The 26,562-nt window shown below is 36.5% G+C and overlaps 1 protein-coding gene across 2 annotated transcripts in view; it reads left to right on the top strand.

Annotated features, from left to right (window-relative positions):
* opcml (opioid binding protein/cell adhesion molecule-like) overlaps positions 1-26,562 on the top strand; it is a 263,049-nt gene that overhangs the window by 172,155 nt on the left and 64,332 nt on the right. For both annotated transcript variants that reach the window (XM_053476148.1, XM_053476147.1), the window contains one exon: positions 10,218-10,453. In XM_053476148.1, the coding sequence (XP_053332123.1) occupies positions 10,218-10,453 (236 nt within the window). The remainder of the gene's footprint in view (positions 1-10,217; positions 10,454-26,562) is intronic.

The raw sequence follows: 26,562 nt of genomic DNA on the forward strand, positions 1-26,562 counted from the left end.
TTTGCGTAGTCCTGTACACACTGTATAGAAAATCTTTTAAAACTCACTTTATTTGGTTTCATGTTGCCATGGTGTCACTGGTACAGCCAGGTCATATACTTACAGTGGTCTATACTTACAATGTGTCTTCGGAACATATACAAAACCACTCATTTATGACAAATAAGGTGACGTACCTCCAATATTGTGCCACATCATTAACATACCCTGGCAGGCTGTTCAGAAATGTTTAACTGAAATTACGTGTAAAAATGAAAAAAAAAAAGAAAGCAATTCCTATTGATATCTGACAAATCAGTTCACTTCTCATTTGGATAATGTTAAACTTTACTCACCTTTGTCACGTCATGAAATATTCAAGTCTCATGTTTCATTGTTATTGTTAGCATGTTGTTAAGATTTTTCCTCCAATTAGTTATCAAATTATCATAGCTGGATAATAACTACATGCTTAATTCATGTTTATTGGGGAGTTATGACAACAAACCCGCTGTTTTAACATGCTGCTCTGAAGTAGGCTTGCTACTGGCATATAATTTTAGGAGAAATGGAGGGCACTAGTACTTCCTACCTGAGAGTCAGTGCCAATTTTTTTCCCCCAAGCATTTATACCATGTTGTTAGGTAAGATTACAATCGGTGATGACTTCTCCATCCCCCTGCATAAAAGCAAAGTTAATGGAAAATATTAATGCTGCTATATTTTAAGTAATGTTCATATTGATTCCTTCAGTTCCTCTAATCCCTCTCTTCCTCTTGCCTAATGCTCTACATTCTTCACACATACTACACCCTGACCACAAACATGTACTGTACTTGCATTTTTAATACAACCATCCAAAATTGATGGTTAAATGCTCAATTAAAGACCTTGGTGAGTAATTTATTATTTCTTTACCCATGCAAAGTCTCTTTCAGTGGAGGTCTGACATATACTGTACCTGCGCGACTGTTTCCTTACCATCGTACCCTCCTGTTGTCGGCTTTATGATCCCTTAACTAGCCTTCAGCAGCCACTTTGCCTGGGTTATACTGTGTTCAAGTGCTGCTGTGTTCTCTTGTGCTTTTTCACTGGATGACCCTGCCTCAAGGCGTGTTTGCCTTCTTTCAGTTTTTACTCAATACTGTAATAGTGATCCTCTCCGGAACTTCATACAGAGTCTTTTAAAATAATCTTTATCGAACACACAGGAGACTTTGTGAAGTCTGGTGCATGTCCTTCAGGGCGTATTCAATACACAGTCAACACCGAGCACTTAGAGAACATTTAATGCATCAGGACTTTGAAAGCAAAGTTCACAGCCAAATTTCTAACTTTTTCAAGTGTTTATTTGAGGATTCTGATGCCTTTACGTTTCACTTTAAAATGTGTCATTAGACCAGAGGTACAAAATGTCAGCATTTTTTTTTTTCTTTTTTGAGCTTTATTCTGTTGCCCCTGGCAAGAATGTTTTCATGCTGCATCACAACCTGAAAATTCTTTGAGTGAGTGTTTGTAGAGATATTGTTGAGTGGATGGATGCATTTAGATGCTTTGACAGACCGTCTCCCCTCTGTGCTATTGACTGACAGGCAGAAAAGATGGCAGTCTCTCATTCCTGCGCAGACCAATCATCCACATGACTAGTTAGCCATCGTGGTGGGCTGCGGCCCTCAGACACATTCTTTGAGGACTGACACAAATAGAATGTTAGAGCATTCAGCTTGAACGCTGTGACACCAAGTGACAATCACAAGCAGAGCTCCACAAACCTTTTGTTATTTTGAAGCAAAAATGTCATCTAAGCTTAGAGGGGAAAAAATCTAACTTTTTACTTTGACCTTTTTTATGGTATCAATACAATCAAGTAATGAGCAGACTACGGATAAATAAAAGTAAACACATTTTATGCATGATGTCTCCACTGAATATGTCTTTCTATATAACATTTTGATATTTCTCATAATATGAAAGATATGCGAATCAATACGTCTCTAATTGATTTTTCATTAAAGAAGAAATGGCAACTCCAGTTTGAGCTGATGTGATCTGTTGCCTCAGATGTAATGGTCTTTTACAGTCTGCATGTTATTAATCTCCTTTCCCAGGCATCTGCTGAAAATGGCATGCAATCATTAAAAGCTTAAAAGGACTGTATACAAATTAGGCACCGAATAGTAATACTCAAAGTGTGGCAGATATTGTAAAGAATGCCAAACTCTGTATGTTCATCAGTCAGGTTGCTCGTATTGTTCTCAGAAGTTCTATAAGAATAGGCCTGAAATGCAGGCTGTGGTAACATCAGTAATTTAACCTAGAATTGTGGGCAATGTAAAAAATGTAGAGAGAATGTCTGTAGAGACGCTGTCTGTAGAGTCAATCGTCTGTAGAGGCATGAAAATGAAAACGGCTTCTCAGTATAACTATGATAAGGTTTTTCTCTTTCAAACATGGTAATGGTTGTAAGGCTACTTGAGTCATCCTGAAATGTCAGTTAGGCCAAAAATGTGAGCTTCAGACATTGATGTCATGATTTACTAGGCTGAGCACTGAAATAAGGTTTAAAGTAGGGCTATTTTACTCTTTAAAAGTGAATACATTACTTTTAGAACAAGAACAAGACATCTATTCAATGCTTTTGTCATAAAAGCAGCCACCTGAAGTTTAAGTAAAATTGTGCAAGCAGATATTTAAAACATTTATAAATGACAGCAGACAGACATGCACCATTGGGAAGTTTTTTCATTGTATACGAGTCCCTCCCTGTATAATAAAATGTACTCAAAAGTGCCAAGTACTTATTGAAACAGATTGCTTTACAGTTTTGTACAACTGTGAGTATCGTGTTTAGGACAAAAAAGACAGGCATATCTTCAAGTAATAAGACAGATAAGACAGCATGGGGATAGGACAGGGTCAGAGATGAGATCTACATAGATCGAGTTAGTGATGATGGTGACAGTCAGGAAAGCAGCTGTCTCCTCTAAACATCGGCGATATTGACAGCTAATTCATCAGACTGGATTTCATCAGGGCAGAGTTAGAATGTTGGAGTTTACTATTTTGTGTTACTTTTTCATTCACTAGTGCACGTAAATGTATATTTATAAAATATGTAGTTATTGAGCTGTGTTTGATGTGAGCATTTTCTTCGCTACCCTGCTGAAGATGGAAGGTTGAAGGAGGGAAAAACTGTAGATCTTTTTTTTTTTTTTTGGTGGGAGGTGGGGGTGAGGGTTTGTATTAAACTTTGAAGACTGTTGTGCGTAAGATTCCCTAAAGGTTATTTATTTCAGTTTCTGAAATAAAAGGACATCCTGTTGGATATTTTAAAGCCAGGGATCACCTGTATGATCGGAAGAAGAAGCAGACGAAGCCTTTTTTAGTCACATCTACTTCATAGCACAGTGAAATTTACTTTGCATATTCCATCTTGGCTTATCAAATCTGCAGTGTTACTGTATTTGTTTTATAAAGCACACCTATGATGGGCATGTGGACATGAATATGATTTTACCACCACCGTAGTTTATGGTATTAATAAAGTGGTGCCATGGAGTGGAATATGTTGTTCAAATAGTGGATATAAGATTTGGAGGACAGGTGGACCCTAATTAAGTCACAAAAGCATCTCAATTAATTACCTAATTCCATATGTGTTGTTTTATAGATTTGAAATCGGCAGTATTGTTGTAAATTGTAGAAAATAAATCACTAAACAAAAACAAAGAAATTTGCAAGTGCCCCCAAACTTTTGAATGGTAGTGTGTGTGTGTGTGTGTGTGTGTGTGTGTGTGTATATATATATATATATATATATATATATATATATATATATATATATATATATTCAATTCAATTTTATTTATATAGCGCTTTTAACAATGGTCATTGTCTCAAAGCAGCTTCACAAAAAATTAAAGATTTTTTTTTTTTTTTTTTTAGAAAAGAAAAGAAAAGAAAATATTTGGAAGTGTGTATGTGTGAGAAAAATGTGTCTAGATAATAATGAAATGAATAAATGATGAATGAAATGTCTCTGATGAGCAAGCCAAGGGTGACGGCGACAGTGTCAAGGAAAAACTCCCTGAGATGGCAATAGGAAGAAACCTTGAGAGGAACCAGACTCAACAGGGAACCCATCCTCATCTGGGTGATAACAGATAGAAATAACATCATGTGTGTTGTGCAGGTGAAAGTTCAATATAACAGAAGTTGTGTAGATTAACATGAAGTCATATATATATATATATATATGTAGTTAGTTGGTGTGAGAGAAGGAGATGCAGAGGATAGGGTTAGATGGAAGTAGATGATTCGCCACAGAGAAATCCCCCTAAAAGGGAACAGCCGAAAGACAAAGAAGAATATATATATCTTCTTTTTTTGGCCTCTTATCTGTACTTTCTATGCAAGACTACTGTCTCCCCAGTCAGTGCCCAGAAGTGATATGTGTTACATCAGTTCATTTGTGGATGCCCCACTTGTGATTTGCACGAAAGAAGAGCAGCCTGCAGTAATTTGTTTTTTTTCCTGCCCGAAACAACTAACGCACGAGCATAAACAGAAGTGGAAAAATTTCGACCGATATTCTAAAGAAGGTAAAAGAAGGAATTATTACAGGCAACAAAACATGGATTCATCGCTACGAGCCAGTAAGCAAACTGAGGAGTATGGAATAGAAACATCCTCAATCGCAGACCAAGGTTCAAAAGTCACCTATCAGCTGGAAAATTGATGCTTACTGTTTTTTAGAATTCTCAACATCATCAGGAAAAAGGCTCAATAATCCACACACTTGTTACTTTTTGATGCCTATTGAAGAGCTGAAATCTGAACTTTGGGTTAAATGCTGAGGAATGCTATTCAAGGGTTAAGATCTTGCATGACAATGCATGTCCACACACTTCTGCCCACACTATTGACACTTTGCAAACTCTATATATTTCCTATATTTCTGATCTTGCTTTATCGGACTTTCACCTGTTCGGTTCTCTAATAGCAGCCCTACAAGGACGAACATTTGCTTTTTATAAGGAACTTAAGACAGCGATGCATTCACATCTCAGCTTAAGATATTTTAAATGAGGGACTATGAAAGGTTGTTGACAGAAGGGTGCGGTGTATTGACAGAAAGCAAAAAAATTCTGTCAAAAAATTTGTTTTTCTTTCCCAAACATTTAAAAAAAAATTCTACAGCTAGAGCACAGATAATTTTCTGATCAGTAAAAAAAATCACCTCAATAAAGAAGTCAGAATTTCCTGGTAGTATACTGTAGGTAATACTCTTGTATTTATTATTTGATGAGCGATTTTATGAATTTTAGAATTGTCATTTATTAGAGACATTTAACCTATTAAAGTAATAGCATTCATTTTAACACATATAGGAAAAAAATGGTCTTTCAAGTAATAGTGTTATTTATTCATACATTTCATTAAAATTACTGTTGATTATAACAATAATATTATTACTGTAATATAACCTGAGTGCCATGGTAAAATAACGTTTTTCAGTGGTAGAATGGGGTAGAGTGACTCTAAAACATACATCGTTAATGGAAGAAAACCATGAGGATTTGGATACCAGGGTGAAAACTATACATACAGCACACGTAATATTTGGTTTAAAGCTATGAATCATAGGTAAAATGTCAATTTGATTAAATTAGATTTTTTTGGCATTGGAATTTTTGTTTCAGTTTTAGTTTTCTGCAAAATTGGTGGTATCTTTTTAAGGAATTTGTCAATTTTATACCATGTAAGTTCACCTAAACAAAAAGTGTAAAAATATTTAGAATCAAAAATTGACCCATTAATTGAATTAAATGAATTAATCATTAATTAAATTGCATAGTCAATTAAATCACACAGCTTTTGATTTGAATGTTCCTCAGCAAGCTATACCGTAAGCAGATGCTTTTGGTCGCCATCAGCGAATGTCTGGAAAAATTCTGTCAATTTGTCATTTACAATAATTTACATTTATAATTATTTACATCCATACCATGTCTTTCATTACTTGCATCAACTTGACTGTAATGGGGTCTGCTTCCTCACCTCTCAGCAATCTGTAACTCACTTGTCAATTATCCTGTCCGTTAGACTCCTGAAACTGTCACTACCACTTAAAATGTTTATTATTATGTTCTCCTAATTTGAATCGTTGACTGCAATTGTAATTTACATGATATTAATACTGACACAATAATTATTTCACGCACTTTCTATCAGGACATTTATTTACCTTTTTTGTCATGTACTGTACTTGCATGGTTCATCGCTATGTTTCATGACGACGTTGAACCTAAAAGGTTCCATTCAACTCCATATAACTTGGAGTATCCCCCAGAAAATGTTTTATTGTAGTGTGTTCAGAAAGACATTTGACCTAACCTAAGACTAGGGCAATGCTTTTATATGCTTTATAAATATCCCGATTAGATATTACATTTTTATCAAATATTTTTAAACCTTGAAAAAAAGTTTAACGATTAATGTAATGTAGCCTATTCCTTATATGATTTGTTTTCTTACTTAAAAACTGGATAAAAAAAAAAAAAAAATATATATATATATATATATATATATATATAAAACTAAGCCTTTTCTGTACATTGGTCATAACTCGCTCTTTCAATAACATCTTTACATTTCATACATTGGAAGTTCTCTCTGTATGTCTGTCCATCTGATTTTGTCACAGCATAACTCAAAAATAGCTGGACAGATTTTAATTAAACTTTTTCAGTCCTTAGGTATTTGCTTGAAATTAAACCTTGGCACAGATGCTTATGTGCTCGAGGTGGGCATGACTATACAGTACGCGTCACTCAACTGAAATCAAACAAATCCATGACACAGCATGGCACGTATTTTTGAAATTATTCTGGTCAGTCAGTCAAATAATGATAAAGGGCTTGTTGATTTTATACAGTGGTACTGTGGCATATGAACGCCCCACCTTAATAATTTTAGCCTAAGGACTGAAAATTTGCATAGAATTTGCTTCAGCGTACAAATAATTTTTGTCATATGAGCGACCAAACCTACCTGAACCAAACACCGTCTCCAATGCACATACAGCTGTTTCCATCTCTGTGGAAAGCCAAGTGAAGAGAGTTTGCAATACAAAATATCCCCTTAAAAACTCACCTCGGCATTTGTATGCCGCGTTACCACAGTATTACACTGTCTAGATTTTATTTTAACTTTCAGTTGTGGCTTTAAAAGCATATAACTTTATAAGCATGGACAAATCCTGTTTTTGTGGATTTTCTAAATTTGTGGTTTACAAACTGTACTATCTATGATTTGTATAGGTTATTTAAGAACTTCAGTATTGTCAGAGCATAAAGACTGTTTGAAATGTATTGGTAATCTATCTATGTTTTATGAAATGTACTTGAGCAGTAGGGATGTTTCTTTATATTAATGACCCTACACCAAGGTGCTTGACAATCCATTAGCCTAGACTGCATGGTAGCAGTGTGACAGAGCCATTAGTCTAGTGAATGAGGCTTGATTTCATCTTGTCAGTGCTCGATAATGGAGACAGTGCCTTCAAGGAAACTGCTGTTACTTTTCGATATTGAAGGCTTGGATTTACTTTCAATACTTATGTAGAAAAGACTTGTTTGAAGAACACAAGGATTGTGGTACAGAAGTTTACTTAATGATTTTGCATCTATTGCAATATGACCTTGATTATTTTACTCCATCAAAGAAATAAAAAACTCAATCCATCTTCCTGGATACGGAAGCGAAACGTGACTGGTGCTGGTTGGTTAAAGTCTAGCCAGCATGTTAGAAGAGGTGATAGAAGTACAGGCAGCAGGTGGTAGAATTACATATCATCATGGGACACATTAAGACATGCCTGGATGAACAGCCTTGATTTGATGAAGGAGGCCTCTGCATACTGAATTAATGACCTAATAAATCTGGGGAATGTCCTTTCTAGTTAGCATGATTTAGTATGCTTAGAAGAAAAACAGATGTTAGCAATAAGGGGGGGAAAATGGGGCAAAAAAGTTGCCTTAATCACAGTGTGCAATGCAAGTTGAACATGCAATATTTAAGGTTAGTGCAAAGCCAGGACCAAACTCAGTTTTCTGCAGATATACAATTCTGCCACACGAAAGTGCAGAGCATGCAAATATCCTAAATGGGGCTAAATCTGGTGTTTTTGGATTTCTCCGGTCCTCCAAAATTTTTTTCAGTCTTGAAGATTGGCACTCCCTGGATGAGCTTATCCCTTTGAAGAAGATCCTAAAAAGCATCCATTTCACATGGTACACTGTTGCCCTAAAAATTCACAAATTCTTCCTAAAGGGCTTTTATGACATTTTTTCCCCCAGGGGTGGAGGATGATGGTATTAAATGCCATTAGACAATCTGCTTAATACCTTTGACCTTGTTGTAGATTTGTCCTTGAGAGGGAAAATAAAGCATGGCTGAGAGATATTATAGACGTGTACGGTACGTGTAAATGACCTGGAAGCACTTGGATGGAAATCTTTGCGGCATATTGTAAGCATCATTGAGCTTTGCACCACATTGTAAGTGTCACCAGCTAACTGGCCAAGTCGTGCTGGCCTGCTACCTTGTGCATCCTCTGCGCTTTACTGATAAGCAAGGACAGTGTTGAGCTCTTAGGAGGCTTCTGTCCTATGCGCTTGGCAGATACAAGACTATTTTAGGGTTTCCCTGGGGTGGAGGGGGCGGAGTGGACAAGCTACACTGCTGAAGTTGCAGCATTATGAAAGCTTATGTCTGGGTCCATTCTATTGCCTCATGGTGGGCTATAAATTTTTGTCATCATTGACAGTACAATTCCCCTTACAGTCACGTTTTAAAATGCAATAACATCGCCTGCATACTAATCATTGCCGGCCAACGTGTGGCCAGGAAATATGCTGTGGTGATATTGAATTATTTTCTGTAATAGTAACATTTTTTTTCTTTTTGAGCAATGTAAAATTAATCGATTTTCCAGTGGCGTCTTCCTATCATTAATACTACTGAACAGGTGAAAGTGGAGCTCGGGTCATCAGCAGATTCTTCCTTTTTTTTTTTTTTTTTTTTTTTTACACGCGATAGGCTTACATGATATGATTTACATATTAGTTGTAACACACACATACACACTCACACACACACACACACGCACACACACACACACACACACACACACACACACACACACACACACACACACACACACAAACAAATAAGACCAAATATAAAGCAGATGGTGGTTGTATGGACTACTCTTAAAAATCTGGCATTTTTAGCAATTTTGCCATTTATCTTTATTTATTTTTTTATTTATTTGATTGTTTGTTTTTGACTTAACACTGGGCATACATATAAGCATTTTATTATTATTATTATTATTATTTTTATTTTTATTATTATATGATTAATTACCAAGTTGTAATGATGTACATAAATGTAATAGCATGGCACTGTACAGATAACGTCATGTTACAATACAGTAAAGCAACATTATAGTGATTAAAAACAGCTCTTTATTAGCTTTGAAACAACACTGAAATCTACAGTGCTGAAAAAAGAGTTTGCATGATTTGGCCATTTTACATGACCTAGTCGACTGGGATAGCTCAGTGGTTTAGGCATTGGACTACGGTTCGGAAGATCCCAGGTTCAAACCCCACAACCACCAAGTTGCCACTGTTGGGCCCTTGAGCAAGGCCCTTAACCCTTAACTGCTCAGATGTGTAATGAGATAAAAATGTAAGTCGCTCTGGATAAGAGCGTCTGCTAAATGCCTAAATGTAAATGTTATCCGTCTTCATACCTTTGTTTATGAGTTACATGACGCCTCAAGTGAGACTACAGAGCACAGTATGTTTCAATAGATTATTTTTTGATAGAAATTATGAATGTATTTATTTAGTCTTAACCTTGAAGAATAAACCTTTTTCAATTTCTATGGCACTGTTAAAAGCCCGTGTCACTCAAGGGCTTTTGGAATCATCCTTATAATGGATAGATCTGTCTTAATAGACTTATGGATTCTAAAATAAAAATGTATACTGTCTTTAGTGGCTATTAAGAAAAAAGAGAAGAAATATTATCTTACTTTTAGCAAATATTGGAGAAATTTAACTGCAATTACGAACAATGCCAGTGGTTCGAGCAAAAACTGACAGCAAGTACTGTAGATGCAGTGTTTTAATGATCTAATCCCCTTTTCTTTTGTGTTTTAACAGATGCAACGTGGACAGCAAGGTATCGAGGGTAGCTTGGTTGAATCGCACCACTATTCTCTTCACAGGGAGTGAGAAATGGTCTTTGGACCCACGAGTGGTCCTGCTGAATAACACAGCAGTGACAGAGTACAGTATAAAGATCTTGGATGTGAACTTGCATGATGAAGGGCCATACGTGTGCTCCATTCTGACAAACAAGAAACCCGAGTCCACCAAAGTTCATCTTATCGTCCAAGGTAAACCGCTTTTCAAAGCATTCTTTTCTCTGGTGGGTTTGGAGATTGTAAAATGATGCAGTCAAGTGTTTTATTTAGCCTTTTTTTTTTTTTTTTTAATCCCCACACTAAAAAAAAAAAAAAAAAAAAAATCATCTTTGACAGTCACTGTTTTCATCACTCACTGTTGGGATTACAGAAATGGTATCAAAACTGGCGGGAGATTGTTTTTGGCTCGCTTGACATTTCAGCGAGATGGTTAAAGGTGAAGAACAACTTCGATTCTCCTTCCACAGACTGATATAATTAAACGAATCTCTCCAGACGTGACTCCCCGTGATGAAATTGGGATTTAATCTGGGTTTAATTTCAAATCGTTGATAGATATTGATTTAGGACACACAGCAGAGGGAGGGAGGGAAGAAGAGGAAGCAAGAGAGAAAGAGCTGGAGCACCGGCCATCACTCAAAGCTAGGACTCACTGAAATCAGCTGTCAAAATGCAGACTTTTATCATCCTTTTACACTGCAATTTCCCTCACGTTTGCTTTTCAAAATCAATTAACATCGTCTGAATCCAAAGTGCCTCAATGTGATGATTTTTAACAGGAAGATTTTCTGCAAATGTCTAGATAGATAGATGGATAGATAGATAGATAGATAGATAGATAGATAGATAGATAGATAGATAGATAGATAGATAGAGCACTCTTTTTAATCACAGTTTGTCTGTAGTAGTAAGTGATTAAGTAAAAAAAACAGAATTATTTATATTTTGTGAGAAAACAACTTTTCCCCCCCTATTTTTTCTCTTTTTTGCAAATTAAACACCTTCTTATCTTCTGTTCATTAACTTTTGGCACTTAGTCCTGACACTAATTACTCCTTATGCAAAACAACTAAACAAATAAATAAGATAAGGCGATTTATTTTAAGAGATTAGATACACCAAGTGGTAATTAGCATTTCAACTTCTAATAAAAATGTGCTGCAGTTTTGCAAAAAAAACAACAACGAAATTAAATAAATAAATAATTAAATATGTTTACTTTACAATGTAATGATTTTCCCCTAGAAAATAATTAAATTGCATATGCTCATGGGAGCTGATTAATTGAAGGCTTGTGTCATTTCAGCTGTAAGTACTGTTCTTACAGATACTGATCCATTAATGTAATACAATAAATTTAGTCAAATCCAAATAAATTCAGATTCACACACACACACATACACACACATATTGTACATACAAACATCCCTTTTATATTGGATTGGACTACACAAGCAATTTTTTTCTCCCCACATGCATTAGTGACTCACGTTCAATGGTTTTCCTACTTTCAGCCTTTTTTTTCACAGTAGCTACTCCTACAATTATCTGGTTACAGTGGTACCTGGAAATTGATGTTTTGGAAGCAAAAAAAATGGGCAAGCATAAGGATTTGAGTGCCTTAGGGACAAGGGACAAATTGTGATGGCTAGTCGACTAGGTCATGGGTGTCAAGGGTTTACAGATACATGTGGAGAGTGAAGGCTTGGTTTGAGTAGAAACATTTTAACAGGCCATTACACATTTACAGTACATTACACATTTTACCTGTATGTTCTAAAACCCAAATAATAATAACATGTGTGTTCTGTTCTGTCTGTATATCTGTATGTCTAAATGTCTCTCCAGGCAGATTTTGTCACACCATCACACAAGACTGGCTGCACTAGTATATACTGTATATAGTGTATTATAGGTTGCATCATATAGAGCAGTAAAGCAGAGTTATATATGTACAGTATATATATAAGACTATAAGACTATTGATTTAATTGTTTATTTGGTTTAGTAATGTACTGTAACTGCAGTCTTTTTTGTAGCAAGTCAATATGTTATACAATTTAATCGGTATGAGCCATTAGTGAGGGAGTTTGAGCATAAAATAAAATTAATTGGAAAAAAGCATGCAAACTAGAATAGAATCCACTGACATTGGAACTGGGAAATAGTACATCACCTGATCTTCACTGTTGAGCTTCTCTTGAGCAGCGTACAGTATACAGTACAGAAGTGTTTCATACTGGAGCATGGTATTACCTCATGCAGAGTGTCATATCACTTCACAACTGCTGTTACTGGCTTGAGAACTACATAGTATGGTAATGAGCAAGTTTGTGAATTAGCCGACAGCTGTTGTGTACATTGTATGACCCATTTTAATGGAGCACAATAAATGTAACATTTTGATATACTGCATTAGACATGGTTTTATAATTTTATGTACAGTACATGAATCTAACCTGGTTTACATACAGTATAAACCAATTCTTAATGACATGGAAATCACATTGGATAGCATTGCATGTTGAAAAGTTTTTCATTTTCAATATACTGTATAGTCATTTTTGGACTTGCGAAGGTCTTGTACCAACCTTAACTTATATAGATAGATTTGAAATGGCTTGTAAAATGAGAAAATAGTAAGCAAAAGAAATAAGCTCATGAACTGAAATGCAGCTCTCCTGGTTTAATGTCTAGAGCAGAGTTAGAAGATAAATCCCTCTTTTCAGGACACCTTTTGAGTGATGCATTACAGGTTTATATAGACTTACAGGCTTTAGGATAATTTTATATTTCATTTTCAATATGTTTATATATTATATATATAGAAAGCGTTGTAGAGTTTATATAATAATTATTTGTACAGTGACCTTTTTAACTGAAATGCCTGCTTGATGTTAAGTACAGTAGGTTGATTGCAGGAGGTACGGTGGTGTAGTGGTTAGCGCTGTCGCCTTGCACCTCCAGGGTCCGGTTTTGATTCCCGGCCAGACTCGATTCCCGTCTCTGGAGTTTGCATGTTCTCCCCGTGCTTGGTGGGTTTTCTCCCACAGTCTAAAAACATGCAGATTAGACTAATTGTCAGTCCCAAATTGGCTGAAGTGTGTGAAAGAGTGTGTCCTGCGATGGATTGGCACCCTGTCCAGGGTGTACCCTGCCTCATGCCCTGGGATAGGCTCCAGGCCCACCACGACCCTGAATACAGGGTAAAGTGGTATACATGATGAATAAGTGAGTAAGTGAATGAATAAGAGGTTGATTGCAAGATACTAACTGCCTAAATCCAAAAATAGTTATATAGCAATGATTTCTTTTTCTACATTTCATTGATACTCTGAAAAACCATTACTTTGACTAAATTCCAAAACCAGGTCAAACGTTTGCAAATGGTCATACACGGAAAGTCGTTTAAAATACCAAGTAACATCAATGGGGAAAATTACACCATAGTCACATAAATTAGCAAGAGGTCACAACAATCAAAGTTTGAAAGGCGAAGCAAAGGCACGGTCTGCAGCGGTGTAATCGCAAGGACCTTAAGGTCCTTCCGGGCTTCCGGGTCTCCTGTTCAACCAGTTGTCAAGTAGGAGATGGGATTAACGAGGGTAAAGTCAATGGGCAACCAACTGATTGCAGGAAAGAACCTGCATGCCGAAGTAAGCGGGACCTTCAACATTAAGAGAGAGACACACCCCATCCCAGCACCAACAAAGGCACATGCAACTCACAAAATACAGATATGTTCCTAAGGTCGTAACACCCTTTATCCATTAAGCATTGTTTAAATCATTTATAAAACTTATTCCTCGTGATCAGAACCACTCTTTCACAATTTGAGTCCTGGAATACTGTATGCCTGAGATCAGCGAAAAAAAACTCCATTGATGTAATAACCTCGACTTTTTGTACATTCAGGTTATTGGCTGTCTTAATTTTTTTTGACACAGAGACTCGTACAGTAGCTACTATTCATGATGAGTGCCTCGCTTCATGCGCTTACCCTGACCTGCCCATTGCTCTGGAATAGAGTCAGTCTGGACTCATGAGACAACATGACCTGGAGACATGACATGACTCCAAAGTCCAATTTTCATGCTGCCTAAGAAAACCGAAGTCTTTTTTCCTGATTAGTCTCAGTAGTGGTTTTCTTATGGCCACATAGCTGTGTATTCCCAATCCTGTGAGATCTTGTGCATTGTGTGTGTAAATACAGAGTTTAAGAAATCTCTATTCTTGATTTTTTAGAACACATTTAATTTATAAATGCTTTGGAGGGTTCTTAACCTAATTCCAGTAATCGCAAATCCCATTAATTAATTTCTTTGCTTTATGCAGGCTTTTTGGAAACATCTCTCTAAAAGAGATGCAAAGAGGTGACTAAAAACAAGCTTTAGTCATCTCTCTGCAAAGATCAGGGTATGTTCTACTTTAAGAAACAGTGGTAAATGCAATCAATCTGCCTAAAGATAACTGAGACCCAACTAGCACCCAGTTAAGGCTGTTTCTGTTATAATTTGTTCCAGTTTCTATGTAGTTTCAAGTCATATTGGAACAAACATAAGCCTTAGTTATTTAGTTTGCAGTCAGATAATGGTTGTTACAGTTGCAGTAATGCTTCTGTAATGTGATGCATAATAATTTATCACATCATCACCAAAATAGTAGCACTTATGCACTCTAATGACACAGTGGTACCTTGGCATACAATTTTAATTAATTCTGGAGTTAGCAATGTAAAATTTTGAGATGCAAAACACATTTTTCCATTGAAAGTAATGTAAATGCAGACAATCTGTTCCAACCACCCAAAATGTTAATAATACTCCCATTACATTAAATCTTACCTAACCCTAATTTATGGGTCCTCTTGGCACCTGCTGATTTACAATCAAAACTGAAAATGGCTCTCTTTTGTTTTTGCTGCACTCCTTGCTAACTTTCTTAGGACCCATAGTGCTGTGTCTTTACTTAATCTTTTACAAAATGCACAAAAAATAAATTAATGTATGATTTACTAGGGAAGTACACGTAACCGGAAGTACGCGCAACCAGCTTGGTCGAATTTCTTGCAAAATTTAAGTTTTTACAGCAAACATTCACACGGCACGGCATTCGTTTGCCGAAGTACCACTGTATATGTATAAAATAAGATTTTTTTAAGATCAAATTTTAACAGAGTAAAGCAAAGTAGCATTAATGAAGCTTTATGCCATACGTACAGTACTTTACATCTGGTAATTGAATAGAGACTGCTGTGTGTAAAGCTGATAATCAAAGTGATAACACATTTTCCATTGTCTACTGTAAATTTGGCTAGTAATTTTTTTCCATGCTTACATTAGGAATGTAGAAGTAAATGGGGCATCTTTTTATTGGAATTAGGCTAAGATATTGAAAATTGTGACTTTACATAAACATTAAGTAAATATTGTAGAAATGTAGTAAATGTGAACAAGTGAAGGGTTGTCCCAGGCTGCCAGACATTTGCGATTGCTGTAGTACAGTGAGAGATGGTCAAGGAAAAAAAAAAAACTTTAATTGATAGAGATTTGTCTAGCCTTCATATTGTATGTGTGTAGATGTCCATTGTTTTTTTGGTGACAAATGAAAAGAGTGCTATCTTTTTGATCACTACAAGCTTGTATCGAATGTCAAAATACAAGGAAAACTAAGATTTGTCATAGGAGTGACTGCTGTAGTTCTCTAAAGCAGCCGGCATTTAGTATGTTTGGTTGTTGGAAGTAAAATATCACAGACAGCCAAAAGCCTGAAAGGGTGGTCAGGGAAAGCCAATGTTATGGACTGACAATATTGCATATTGAACACTTGAACTTTATTAAATAAGCCACCTGTTTCAAAGCTATAAAGAGGGAAAAAAGACAAGTTGTCATTTTGGCATTTATTCCTTGATGTGCACATTAGCTTGTATGTACTGGACGTAGGGATGTGGAATAAAGCAGGCTCTGAAGCTTGTTTCGGAAGTTCCTCCTGGGATTGTCCTTTGGAAAGAGGTTGCTTTTGCCCAGCGCCCTGCACTAGAGCCAGCATTGTCCAGATGGTGAGTGAAACTGGACAAGATTTTTAAACCCAGCTGTGTGGAGCAAGTTTAAAGATTGAAGCAGACAGAAGCTGCTGATGAATAGAGTGAGCTCTGAGCACCAAAAGACACTGTAATGAGAACATATGCGAGTTTCTCCCTTAAGGTCTTTCACATGAATGAACAGAAAGACAGACGAGATAAGGGAGCCAGAATGTAACTTGAGTGATGTTTAAGCTAAGGGTGGAACAAAAGGAAAAGGTATGCATGGTAGCGGTGTAACCCAATACAAGTTTGGCATACAATGGCATCTGATTAATGATTGGAACATTTAAGACATCAGGGGACATATTAATAAATGGAATAAAAGGACAAGTACTAAATTATTTGTGCAGGAAAAAAGCTAGAATGTTAAAATGTCTCACTAAGTGAAGTGATATGTTTGTTGTCCTTGGAGACATGTATTGGCCCTGGCCTCTTGGGGCATGGCTCTGCAGGGCCTCTGGGGAGTGCTGTGGTGTCTAGCACCAGGTGGTGTGGTTTGTGGGGTGTGGTCTTTGTGCATAGGACCTGTGTTTCTTATGCCTCCAATGGGTGCTTGTTTAGGTTGGGATCTGGGAGTTTTAAGGTCGGATTAACAACCTTAACCTCTTTGTCTGCTATGCCTTGTACACTTTTCTGTCAGCATTGACATTTGCCTTTGGTCCCCATGGATGTAGATTGGCCTAGCTCTGATTCTGCAATTGATAACCAATGTTTTTCAAATCACCTAGCAATAGTTTTAATATTATGGCTAATTGTTATACAGTGATACAGGTACTCTATACTGGCACGAAACTAATTTGAACAGTTTTGCAGATTTGTCTCTAAGCTATTGCTTTTTTGGCGCCTTACCATGATGTCCTGTGGGAAGGATCATTTCTCCTCATCCTGCCCCCAAACCAAACACTTCTAGATTATGTCTTGGATTAGTGCTACATCTATTTCTGTGGTGGATGAGGGTGGTTGGCCGGGTTTGTAAAAGGGTAAAAAGGCCTCATCGTCTTCCATGGCATCGATCTGCGCCATTGATCAGCAGTAATACGATGAGAGACGCACAATGTGTTAGAGAAGGGCGCAATCTGAAACCTGCCATTTTGACCTGAGTTTTCTATAAAGTATACAAATATTCATGAAAAACTGCCATCTGGAGAAGACAAATGAAGGTTATTGCAGTTCAGTTGTTTAAAATAAAGGACCTACATAAGTGTGAAGTCTAAGCATAAAAATCAGGGTGGTTTTGTTGTTGTGGTTAGAGCTTGTTTATATCGAATTCTTGGCTCATTTCAGCTACTCCCTCTCAGAATGTACATACGAAATTTTGGCAGAGGAGTTTTATATACTTTGAAATAAAGAATAAAAAGACAGACAAAAAGATTCATCTTTTCATGGCTCTGATGTTTATGCTACCGTTTTCTTATTGACAGCTAATTATACTTTCCTTGCAGTGTTTCAGTGCAATAGAAACTACATGCCGCCTTTTGATGTTAACAAAATTTTTAGCCGTTATTATTTCTGATAAAATATCATTATAAGTAAAACAAGTACTTTTAGTTGATAGCCTTATTCAGTAATAGCACTAATTGCTATCCAGTGTAAAAGAAATAAAATAAGTAGATGCTTTATCCTGCTCCTATGTTCATTTTATTTAGCATTCATTAGACTCTAACAGGGGATATTAAAGGACAAATAGATATAAAAAAAATCACCCTAAACACAATTTCCACCCTAAACACAATTAATATGTCTATATTGAAATATCTGTAGTATTTGCAGTTATTCTGACTTCTCTTAGAAAAAATATTTCAGTAATCTTTGACTTATGATTTTCATCACTGCTGTTAATGAGAAATCTAAAAAGGAAGCAAAGAACCTGTGCAAAATAACAAATGTTGGACTTAAAGGTCTAGCATGTATAATATAACTTTATGATATAGTGATGAGTTTTTCCTGAGACTTGACCTGGCTGGTTAAGCTGGTTATTTACAAGATTAGTGGATTTGCATGAAAACTTTGGAAGTTGGAGTGTACGTACAGCCTGAAAAAACAAAGAAAAACTGCAACTTTTCTTTAGGTACAGTTAGCAGGTAAAGTACACTAAAGATAAAAACATGTCAATGAAAAGTATTTAAACCAAGATAGACAACTTGGGATGTTTATTACAGACTAAGTCATGGTAATGAAGTTGCAAATATATAGATTAATACGAAAGTATTTCAGGATGGATCTTTTCTTTAATCACAGTTGCCAAAATGTTAAATATAAGATATGTGTAACGAGATGGGATAATACATTTAACTTCGTTTGTATTATAGCATATTTTCTTTGTCACGTTTGATTTAACAGAGATACCATTTCCAGGCATATCTGTTCACATTCCCTTGCATCCTTTAAAAGTTAAATGATGCATTAAACATCATCTGGATACACGTTTTATGCTAACGCATCTCTTTTTAGATGTATAGATTCAGAGATATTCACTCAGTTAACAGTTCATTAGGTATTCCTTTCTTGTTCCTATACTCATAAGCCATTTGATTAGGACAAATTTACCATATGCACTCATATGCCCATCTGTTGCCATGTACACTTTGTCATCTTTTTTAACAAAGAATTTTTTTTTTTGGTCAGCGATGCTGGATCAACTAATCATTTCTTGTATCCAACCAACAATGCAAAAAAAGGTAGCTGTCTTTTTTTTATTTATTTTTTTTTTTACCAAAACCAGAGTGAAAACTGATTCATTTGTATTTCTGTTTTGGTCTTTTTATTCATGCAGCAGAACAAGAGGTGCAAACCACACTTCAATTAAATTCAGCTTCAATGCTTTTAAACTACAAGGCTACAGACCAAAGTAGTTAATTGGTGTAATAAATGTGCAAAATAACCCACCTGTCTATCATATTCTACTACATCAGAACGTATGATGTCTTACAAATCTCTCGCTCCGGTTGAGCTGGAGGCTTAGCTGATCTCATTGATCCTGAAACAAAGAGCACACAGGTTGGCATGGTGCTCCTAATAACTTACTGTCACATTCAGTTTCTACAACAGCGTTTGGGAGGTTCACCATGTTCATCTCAAAAGCATCTGAAAATGAGTCTGGCTTGAGCCTTTTGAGCTGGCATGCACCACTGATCTGACTCTAAACTAGCTGAGTGGAATTGGATCATGACAGGCAAACCATGGCGCTGAAAATGCTTTTATACAAAATGCTGGTCATGGCTGCATTCATGGATTTTTTTTTTTAAGTATTTAATTTAAGTGGTATTTGTCATTTTAAATCAAGTGAAATCAAATAAAAAGGACTTTTCCTAGCATACCTTCCATTTGCAAATTGGAAAAAAAAAATCAGTTTGACAAGAAGAAGAAACCTTTATTGCCATTATACAGAGTTTGCACCGAAGTAATCTGACAAATTGCAAATTTCATCAAATAAAATCAATACCAACAGTTGTGCACTGGAGTAGTATCACAATAATATTTGCTAAAACAGTGCGTCCAACAGAACCTACATGACCGACTGCTTCCCCACTTTTTAAACACTGAGTCATATTTCAGCACTTACCACAGCAAAATATCTTGCAAGTTAGCAGGCATCCAGCCCAGAGACGTTTTTTTTTTTTTTTTCCCTGAGATGTTTTCTAAGATACAAAATGATCAGTCAAAGTCTAACATCCGGTCAGAGATCTTGTAACACTGACATTTGCATGATAAATGCAGTACAGTATGTGGGGGGCAAAATAGTCTTGTCTGTTCTTGTTTTTCCAACATCAAACTTCCTGTGCTTGGCTCAGTTTCTCAATCATGAACACTCTCAGTTTCCCTTTCCCTTTTGCCTGCCCTCGTTTCAGTTTCTTGCTTGACTTTGCTTTGCTTTCCACCTCCTTCCTAGTTTCTTTAGGATCTGCCCTTGCATTTTCTTCTTTTCCTCACAGTAAAAATGACCTTGGCTCTAGCTTCAACCCCTTCGTTGCATAGTTGCACAGAACCTTTTATCCTTGTTGGGTCTCATTTCACTGTGAATAAAACCACATTTATTTCAACGAAGATAAAACATATTGGAGTGCTAGGAGATTTCCTTAATGATTCAGTAAGACGGTTGGCGGTAAGTTGTTAAAAAAAAAAAAGGTACTTTTTCAAAAAATTGAATGCATCACACAAAATGCCTTATATGATATCAGTCATTAGTATCATGGTGCTGTTGGAAATGGATAAACACTTGCTGGCCACAGTTGCACTGTTCTAGCCAGGTAAAGCATGGGGTGCAAAAATACACACACACAAGGCCAATGTGCTTGGCACTGCCATTCACTGTTCTGTCAGTTTTTTGGTCTAACAAGCTTTCACCAATCACCATCCTGCTGTGACAGTGCCCTCTCAAAAACAAACCTTTTCTCCAAGCGCCTGCTACGCATGTCAGTGATTTAGAGGCAAGCAAATGCCAGTTGTCAGAAGGCAGGAGTAAAGATAGTTTTGCCTGGTTGCTGCGAGGCCATAAATACGTTCCATTGGGAACACGCGCGTTTGGTTTGTATTCAACATCAGATGCAAGAACTTTGTAATTGATGCAAAGTTAGCGTGCATGTATTTTCAAAACTAGGACAGACTGCATGGTGTTTTGTGTGTCATGCGCTTAGGGTGGGACTTGTAGTATAGACAGGTGACAAGAACAAACGTTGCATTAATTCTTAAGGGAAAAATGGCTGTGGCACAAGGAGGGGTGAGACACATAGAGCTTGTTTGTGATGGCGTGGAGCTGCTTGTTGTCCTGGATAATAAAAAAGAATTCGGAAAACAAAATCAAAAAAGGAATAAGAGAGTCCCAGAATGTCTTTCAAATGAAGTTGAGATGTGATACTGATTTTAGTAGTGTCACTGGGAAATAAAAGTAACAGCAAAAGCTTGACTGGTGTGACACATTTTTGTCAGTTTATTCTTTAAATACTAATGTTCCACTGCTATTCATGGGGAAAAACCCATGACATACTGTTCTACAGACAGTGCAACTAGCAATTCTGTCTCAATTTAAACCTTTCATTTCACTCACAGTGCGAAAGAAAAAAGACTTTTTTTTATCTCTTTTGTATTTAAGGGTTTGGCCTTTGCTGCAGTCCTCACTTTGTCCAGAGCTATGAAATACAGAAGGTCAGTGGTTTACTCAGATTGACCTATGATTTAAAAAATAAAGTAATTATTAAAATTTCTCTCTTTATTCATTATTTTTCAGTAAATACGTTTTCCTGGTCAGGATCAAGGTGCCTCCTAGGATAACTAGACAACAGGCAGAAATTCAATGTTCAGTGCGAATCCTGAAGGAAATATAGACTAATGTCAGTTACATGCAGTTGTTAATTTATTAGGTATGTTCTGGCTACACTCATTCAATCATTTATCAGGAAAATCTACCACAGAGGTCGTTTTGTAGATACACACTTTTTCATTTTAATACATTATGTACACAACTTGTTATCTGTCATTAGCCCTGTCCATTCAACCATCCATCATAGGATGTCTACTGGCTGATAATGGATAGTGCTGCACAGGTGAGCACATGAAATTGTAATCGCGATATGGACCTGTGCAATTATTTAATCCCAAAAGCTTGCAGTTTATTAGAGGTAATATATGCAACAACAACAACAACAAAAAAAAAGGATTTAGTTATTGTTTATGATAAAAAAATAATGGCAAAAATCTTCTAAATGATATTGTTTGTGCCGTTATTTGTTGTTAGCCTAGGCAAATAAAAATTTGTGATCATGTCTTTTTTTTTTTTTTATCACATCATGCAGCCCTAGTGAAATAGAATTAAATACATTTACAAACTTATTTTTTTGGAGTAAAATAGACAATGTACTATAAAAGGTACACAAGGTCATCATAATGTTTACTGCAGCCTTATTATGTACACATCATGTACAATTCACACCTCAATTAGGATGGACTAAAAAAATTATGAAAAGTTCTCTTGAAATTTCTTAACTATACAGGTAATAATATTACCCTTGTTGTAAATAGCAGTGATGCGGCCGGTAGAATCACTGCCTAGCAGCACCGTGGCCCCAGAGGTGGGTAGTAACTAGTTACATTTACTCCGTTATGTTTACTTTAGTAACTTTTTGAAAAAAATAAGTTTTATGAGTAGTTTTACTGCAACATACTTTTTCCTTTTACTTGAGTAGATTTGTGAAAAAAAAACGGCTATTCTTACTCCACTACATTCCGCTACACTCGTTACTTTTATAACCATTTACTCTATACAGCTTTTTTACTGCGGAAAGCGAAACATGCGTTGTATATGATGCCAGGTATGCTGGCTGATTTTTTTTTTTCCCCCGCTATGCTGCCAGTTTGGGTGTGCTTTTTGTTACTGCGGCTGATTGGTAAAACAGCCATGTTGTAGATCTATACTGTGTGTATATATTACAGTGTATATATTATATAATTAAAAAAAAAGAATCAGATATTACGATTGAAACAGTTACTCAGTACTTGAGTAGTCTTGTCACCGAATACTTTTTTACTTTTACTCGAGTAATATTTTGCATGACTTCTTTTTATTTCTACTTGAGTTATATTATTTTAAAGCACAATTATTCTTACTTGTGTAAATTTTTGGGCTGCTCTACCCACCTCTGCATGTCCTTATGAGGTTTTGTCTGTATGAGTTCAATGAGGGTTTTCTTCCATCCACCTGACGAGTAGCTGCTCGAAATTGTCCTACAATAAGAAATGTGTGTGTGCATTGTGCTGGACTGGTTCATTCATCCAGGATATATTCCTGACTCTCGCCCAGTGTTTCTGAGATAGCCTCTCAGTCCTGAGTAGGATAAAGCAGATAATGAAGATGAATAATAAGTATATGAATATAAATATTCCACAGTAGTGAACTCGTGATTTCAAATAATCAAAAGGTGTTAATTAATTTAGGGTTCTGGAAAATCAGAAAATCGCTGGTGTCTATTTATGTCTATTTATGTCTTGCTGTAATATGTTACTGTTTCTGCATAATTGTCTGTAATTGTAAAAATTGATCATTGTTAAGATATTAAAACGACCTATAAAGAGATTTTAACCTAACATTTATGGAAGGAGTCTTAAGTGTCACTGCTTTGTAACAGTCAGTAATTTTTCCTCCATGAGAAAGAATTCAGGGCGGAGTACTTTTAAAGCTGTTTAAAGCTAATGTGATGTAAGGGAAAACAGAGACTTCTGTCATGTTTGTGCGCATTCCACACCATTAAACATAGCTATAATAATGTGTTGTTCATTAATAAGTAATGTAAAGTGCAAGCAAACTGCTGTGGTGTGAGAGGACCAAAACACTTAAAAACATGCTGTTTGTATTACGCCACATCGCGCCGACAACAGCACACTCCATTTAGTTTCACACCTTACATCACTTACGTTTTTTTTTTCTTTTTTTTTTTGGATAATGTTGGTATAAAACCCTGATCATGTAGACCTGCAAGTACACTATTATAAGTTAAAACTGGAATGCTATTTTTTTTTTATATATATATATATATAACATAAAGGTCTACTGGGTGTATGATTTCTTTTTTCTACTAAAGATCTTTGTTAGCATGAAATATTACTTTGCTTTCAAGAGGATTCCTGTGAAGATGTTTTATTAAAGAACCTTTAAAAAGTTTCGGAGTTTGGTATCTAGCAGTTAAGAGTCTCCTCAGTCCATATGCAGTGTATGAGCTGGAGTTTGAAGTGAGTCAGGTGAGAGCAGAGTGAAACAGGAGGAAGAGACAGCTTTTTAAGCTGAAAGGAGCTGATCAGAGTCGAGTGACGAAAGAGAGCAGTGCAGGTGTCTGTCCCTGTGCATGTAGGCTGTTCGAGGTGATGATAACACACCATATGTTCCACTGATTCCACCTCTCAGTGCGCGCAGTCAGGGTACAAATGATTGGGTAAATCTAGCTTGGTAAAAGCAGAACAAAAAGCACATGCAGATTTCCAGCTATATCTGTTCTTCTAATTAAAGTTTTATTCCTAAGTGATGCTCAAGGACATTGTACACTGACTCATTTGTGCATGGCGGGATGCACTAGTGTTTATGTAATTACTATAATATCGGGCAGTAGTGGTGCTGGTGGTGGCTTAGTGTGTTAAGGCTTTTAGTTACTGATGAGAAGGTTGGCGGGTCGAGCCCCAGCTCCACCAGATTGCCACCTTTGGGCCCCTGAGCAAGGCCCTCATCCCTGTCTGCTCAAGGGGCGCCGTATAATGGCTGACCCTGCGCTCTGACTCCAGCCTACTAACAACAACAACAAAAAAAAGCTGGGATATGCGAAGAATAATTTAACTCTGCAGGAATGTACTGTATATGTGGTGAATCATGGTCGAACTGAATAAACATATATATATATATTTATTTCGTCAGCCACTAATTGTGCAAGTTCTCCCACTTAAAAAGATGAGAGAGGCCTGTAATTTTCATCATAGCTATACCTCAACTACTGTATGAGAGACAAAATAAGAAAAAAAAAATCCAGAAAATCACATTGTAGGATTTTTAAAGAATTTATTTGCAAATTATGGTTTGGTCAATAACAAAATTTCATCTCAATACTTTGTTATATACCCTTTGTTGGCCATGACAGAGGTCAAACATTTTCTGTAAGTCTTCACAAGGTTTTCACACATTGTTGCTGGTATTTTGGCTCATTTCTTCATGCAGATCTCCTCTAGAGCAGTGATGTTTTGGGGCTGTCGCTGGGCAACACTGAGTTTCAACTCCCTCCAAAGATTTTCTATGGGGTTGAGATCTGGAGACTGGCTAGACCACTCCAGGACCTCGAAATGCTTCTTACGAAGCCACTCCTTCGTTGCCCGGGCGGTGTGTTTCTGATCATTGTCAAGCTGAAAGACCCAACCACGTTCAACCTTCCATACCCTTGCTGATGGAAGGAGGTTTTTTACCCTATTCATTCTTTCCTTTATGCGGATCAGTCGTCCTGGTCCCTTTGCAGAAGAACAGCCCCAAAGCATGATGTTTCCACCCCCATGCTTCACAGTAGTCCCTGGCGGCGCAGTGTGTCACTGAGGGTAGCCTTTGTTACTTTGGTCCCAGCTCTCTGCAGGTCTTTCACTAGGTCCCCCCGTGTGGTTCTGAGATTTTTGCTTAAAGTTCTTGTGATCATTTTAAACCCACTGATGATACTTTGCGTAAAGCCACAATCGAGAGAGATTATCAGTGGTCTTGTATGTCTTCAATTTTCTAATAATTGCTCCCACAGTTGATTTCTTCACACCAAGCTACTTAACTATAGTTAAGGTATACCTATAATGAAAATTACAGGTCTCTCTCATCTTTTTAAGTGGGAGAACTTGCACAATTGGTAACTGACTAAATACGTTTTTGCCCCACTGTACAGTACACACACACACACACACACACACACACACACACACACACACACATACAATGCACACAGATAATTCAATCTTCTACTGTAGCTAGTGGCTCTAAGTACATGCTTTAGTAAGAGTATACATTTTAGCTACCCTACTGCTTTACAAATATGATATAACTTGTTGTACATGTTGATTTTATCTATTTTTGTACAGTAATACAGACTGCTCACAAAGCTGAAATTATCGGAGTGTTACTGGATCATCAATGTCATCATGAGGCATGTAAAAAAAAGGGGTTGTCAAACATTATTGTGGCCAGACACTCACAATTAAAATTGATCTGTTTTTTGGGATCTATAAAGGTTTCTATTCCTGATAGAATGTCACCCAAAGAACACATTAGCCATTAACACACATCACCTTCAAAAGTATAAGAATGGCAGTGGGGCAACTCTGTTGTTTTTGCGATTTGGGTTTGCGATCAGATATCAGCTTATAATTGTGCATAAGGCTTAAGTAAGTATAAAGGTTTCCTTTTTTCTTTTTTTCTAGATTTTATTTAATGTGTTTAAAAAAAAGTTGTAAAATGGCACCTTTTATTTGAACTCATCTGTTTTTAAGTGATCAGAAATATTGTAGCATGTGGTCGACAGCTGTTTCTTTTTGGCCAGATGTGCTCTGTAAGATTGCTTGTTTAAACCGAATGTTTTCTTTGACAAACCAACATAAAGACCCGCCAGCCTTATATGGAATAAAAGCAAACTATTTTGAAGTCAATTTGAGTCAATGCACCAGCATTCAACATAGCCAGAACATTAGTTTGGAATGTCTGGAAGGGAAAAAAAGAAAAGAA

The sequence above is a fragment of the Clarias gariepinus genome, chromosome 17, assembly GCF_024256425.1.
Source record: "Clarias gariepinus isolate MV-2021 ecotype Netherlands chromosome 17, CGAR_prim_01v2, whole genome shotgun sequence".
In the NCBI taxonomy this organism is placed as follows: Eukaryota; Metazoa; Chordata; class Actinopteri; order Siluriformes; family Clariidae; genus Clarias; species Clarias gariepinus.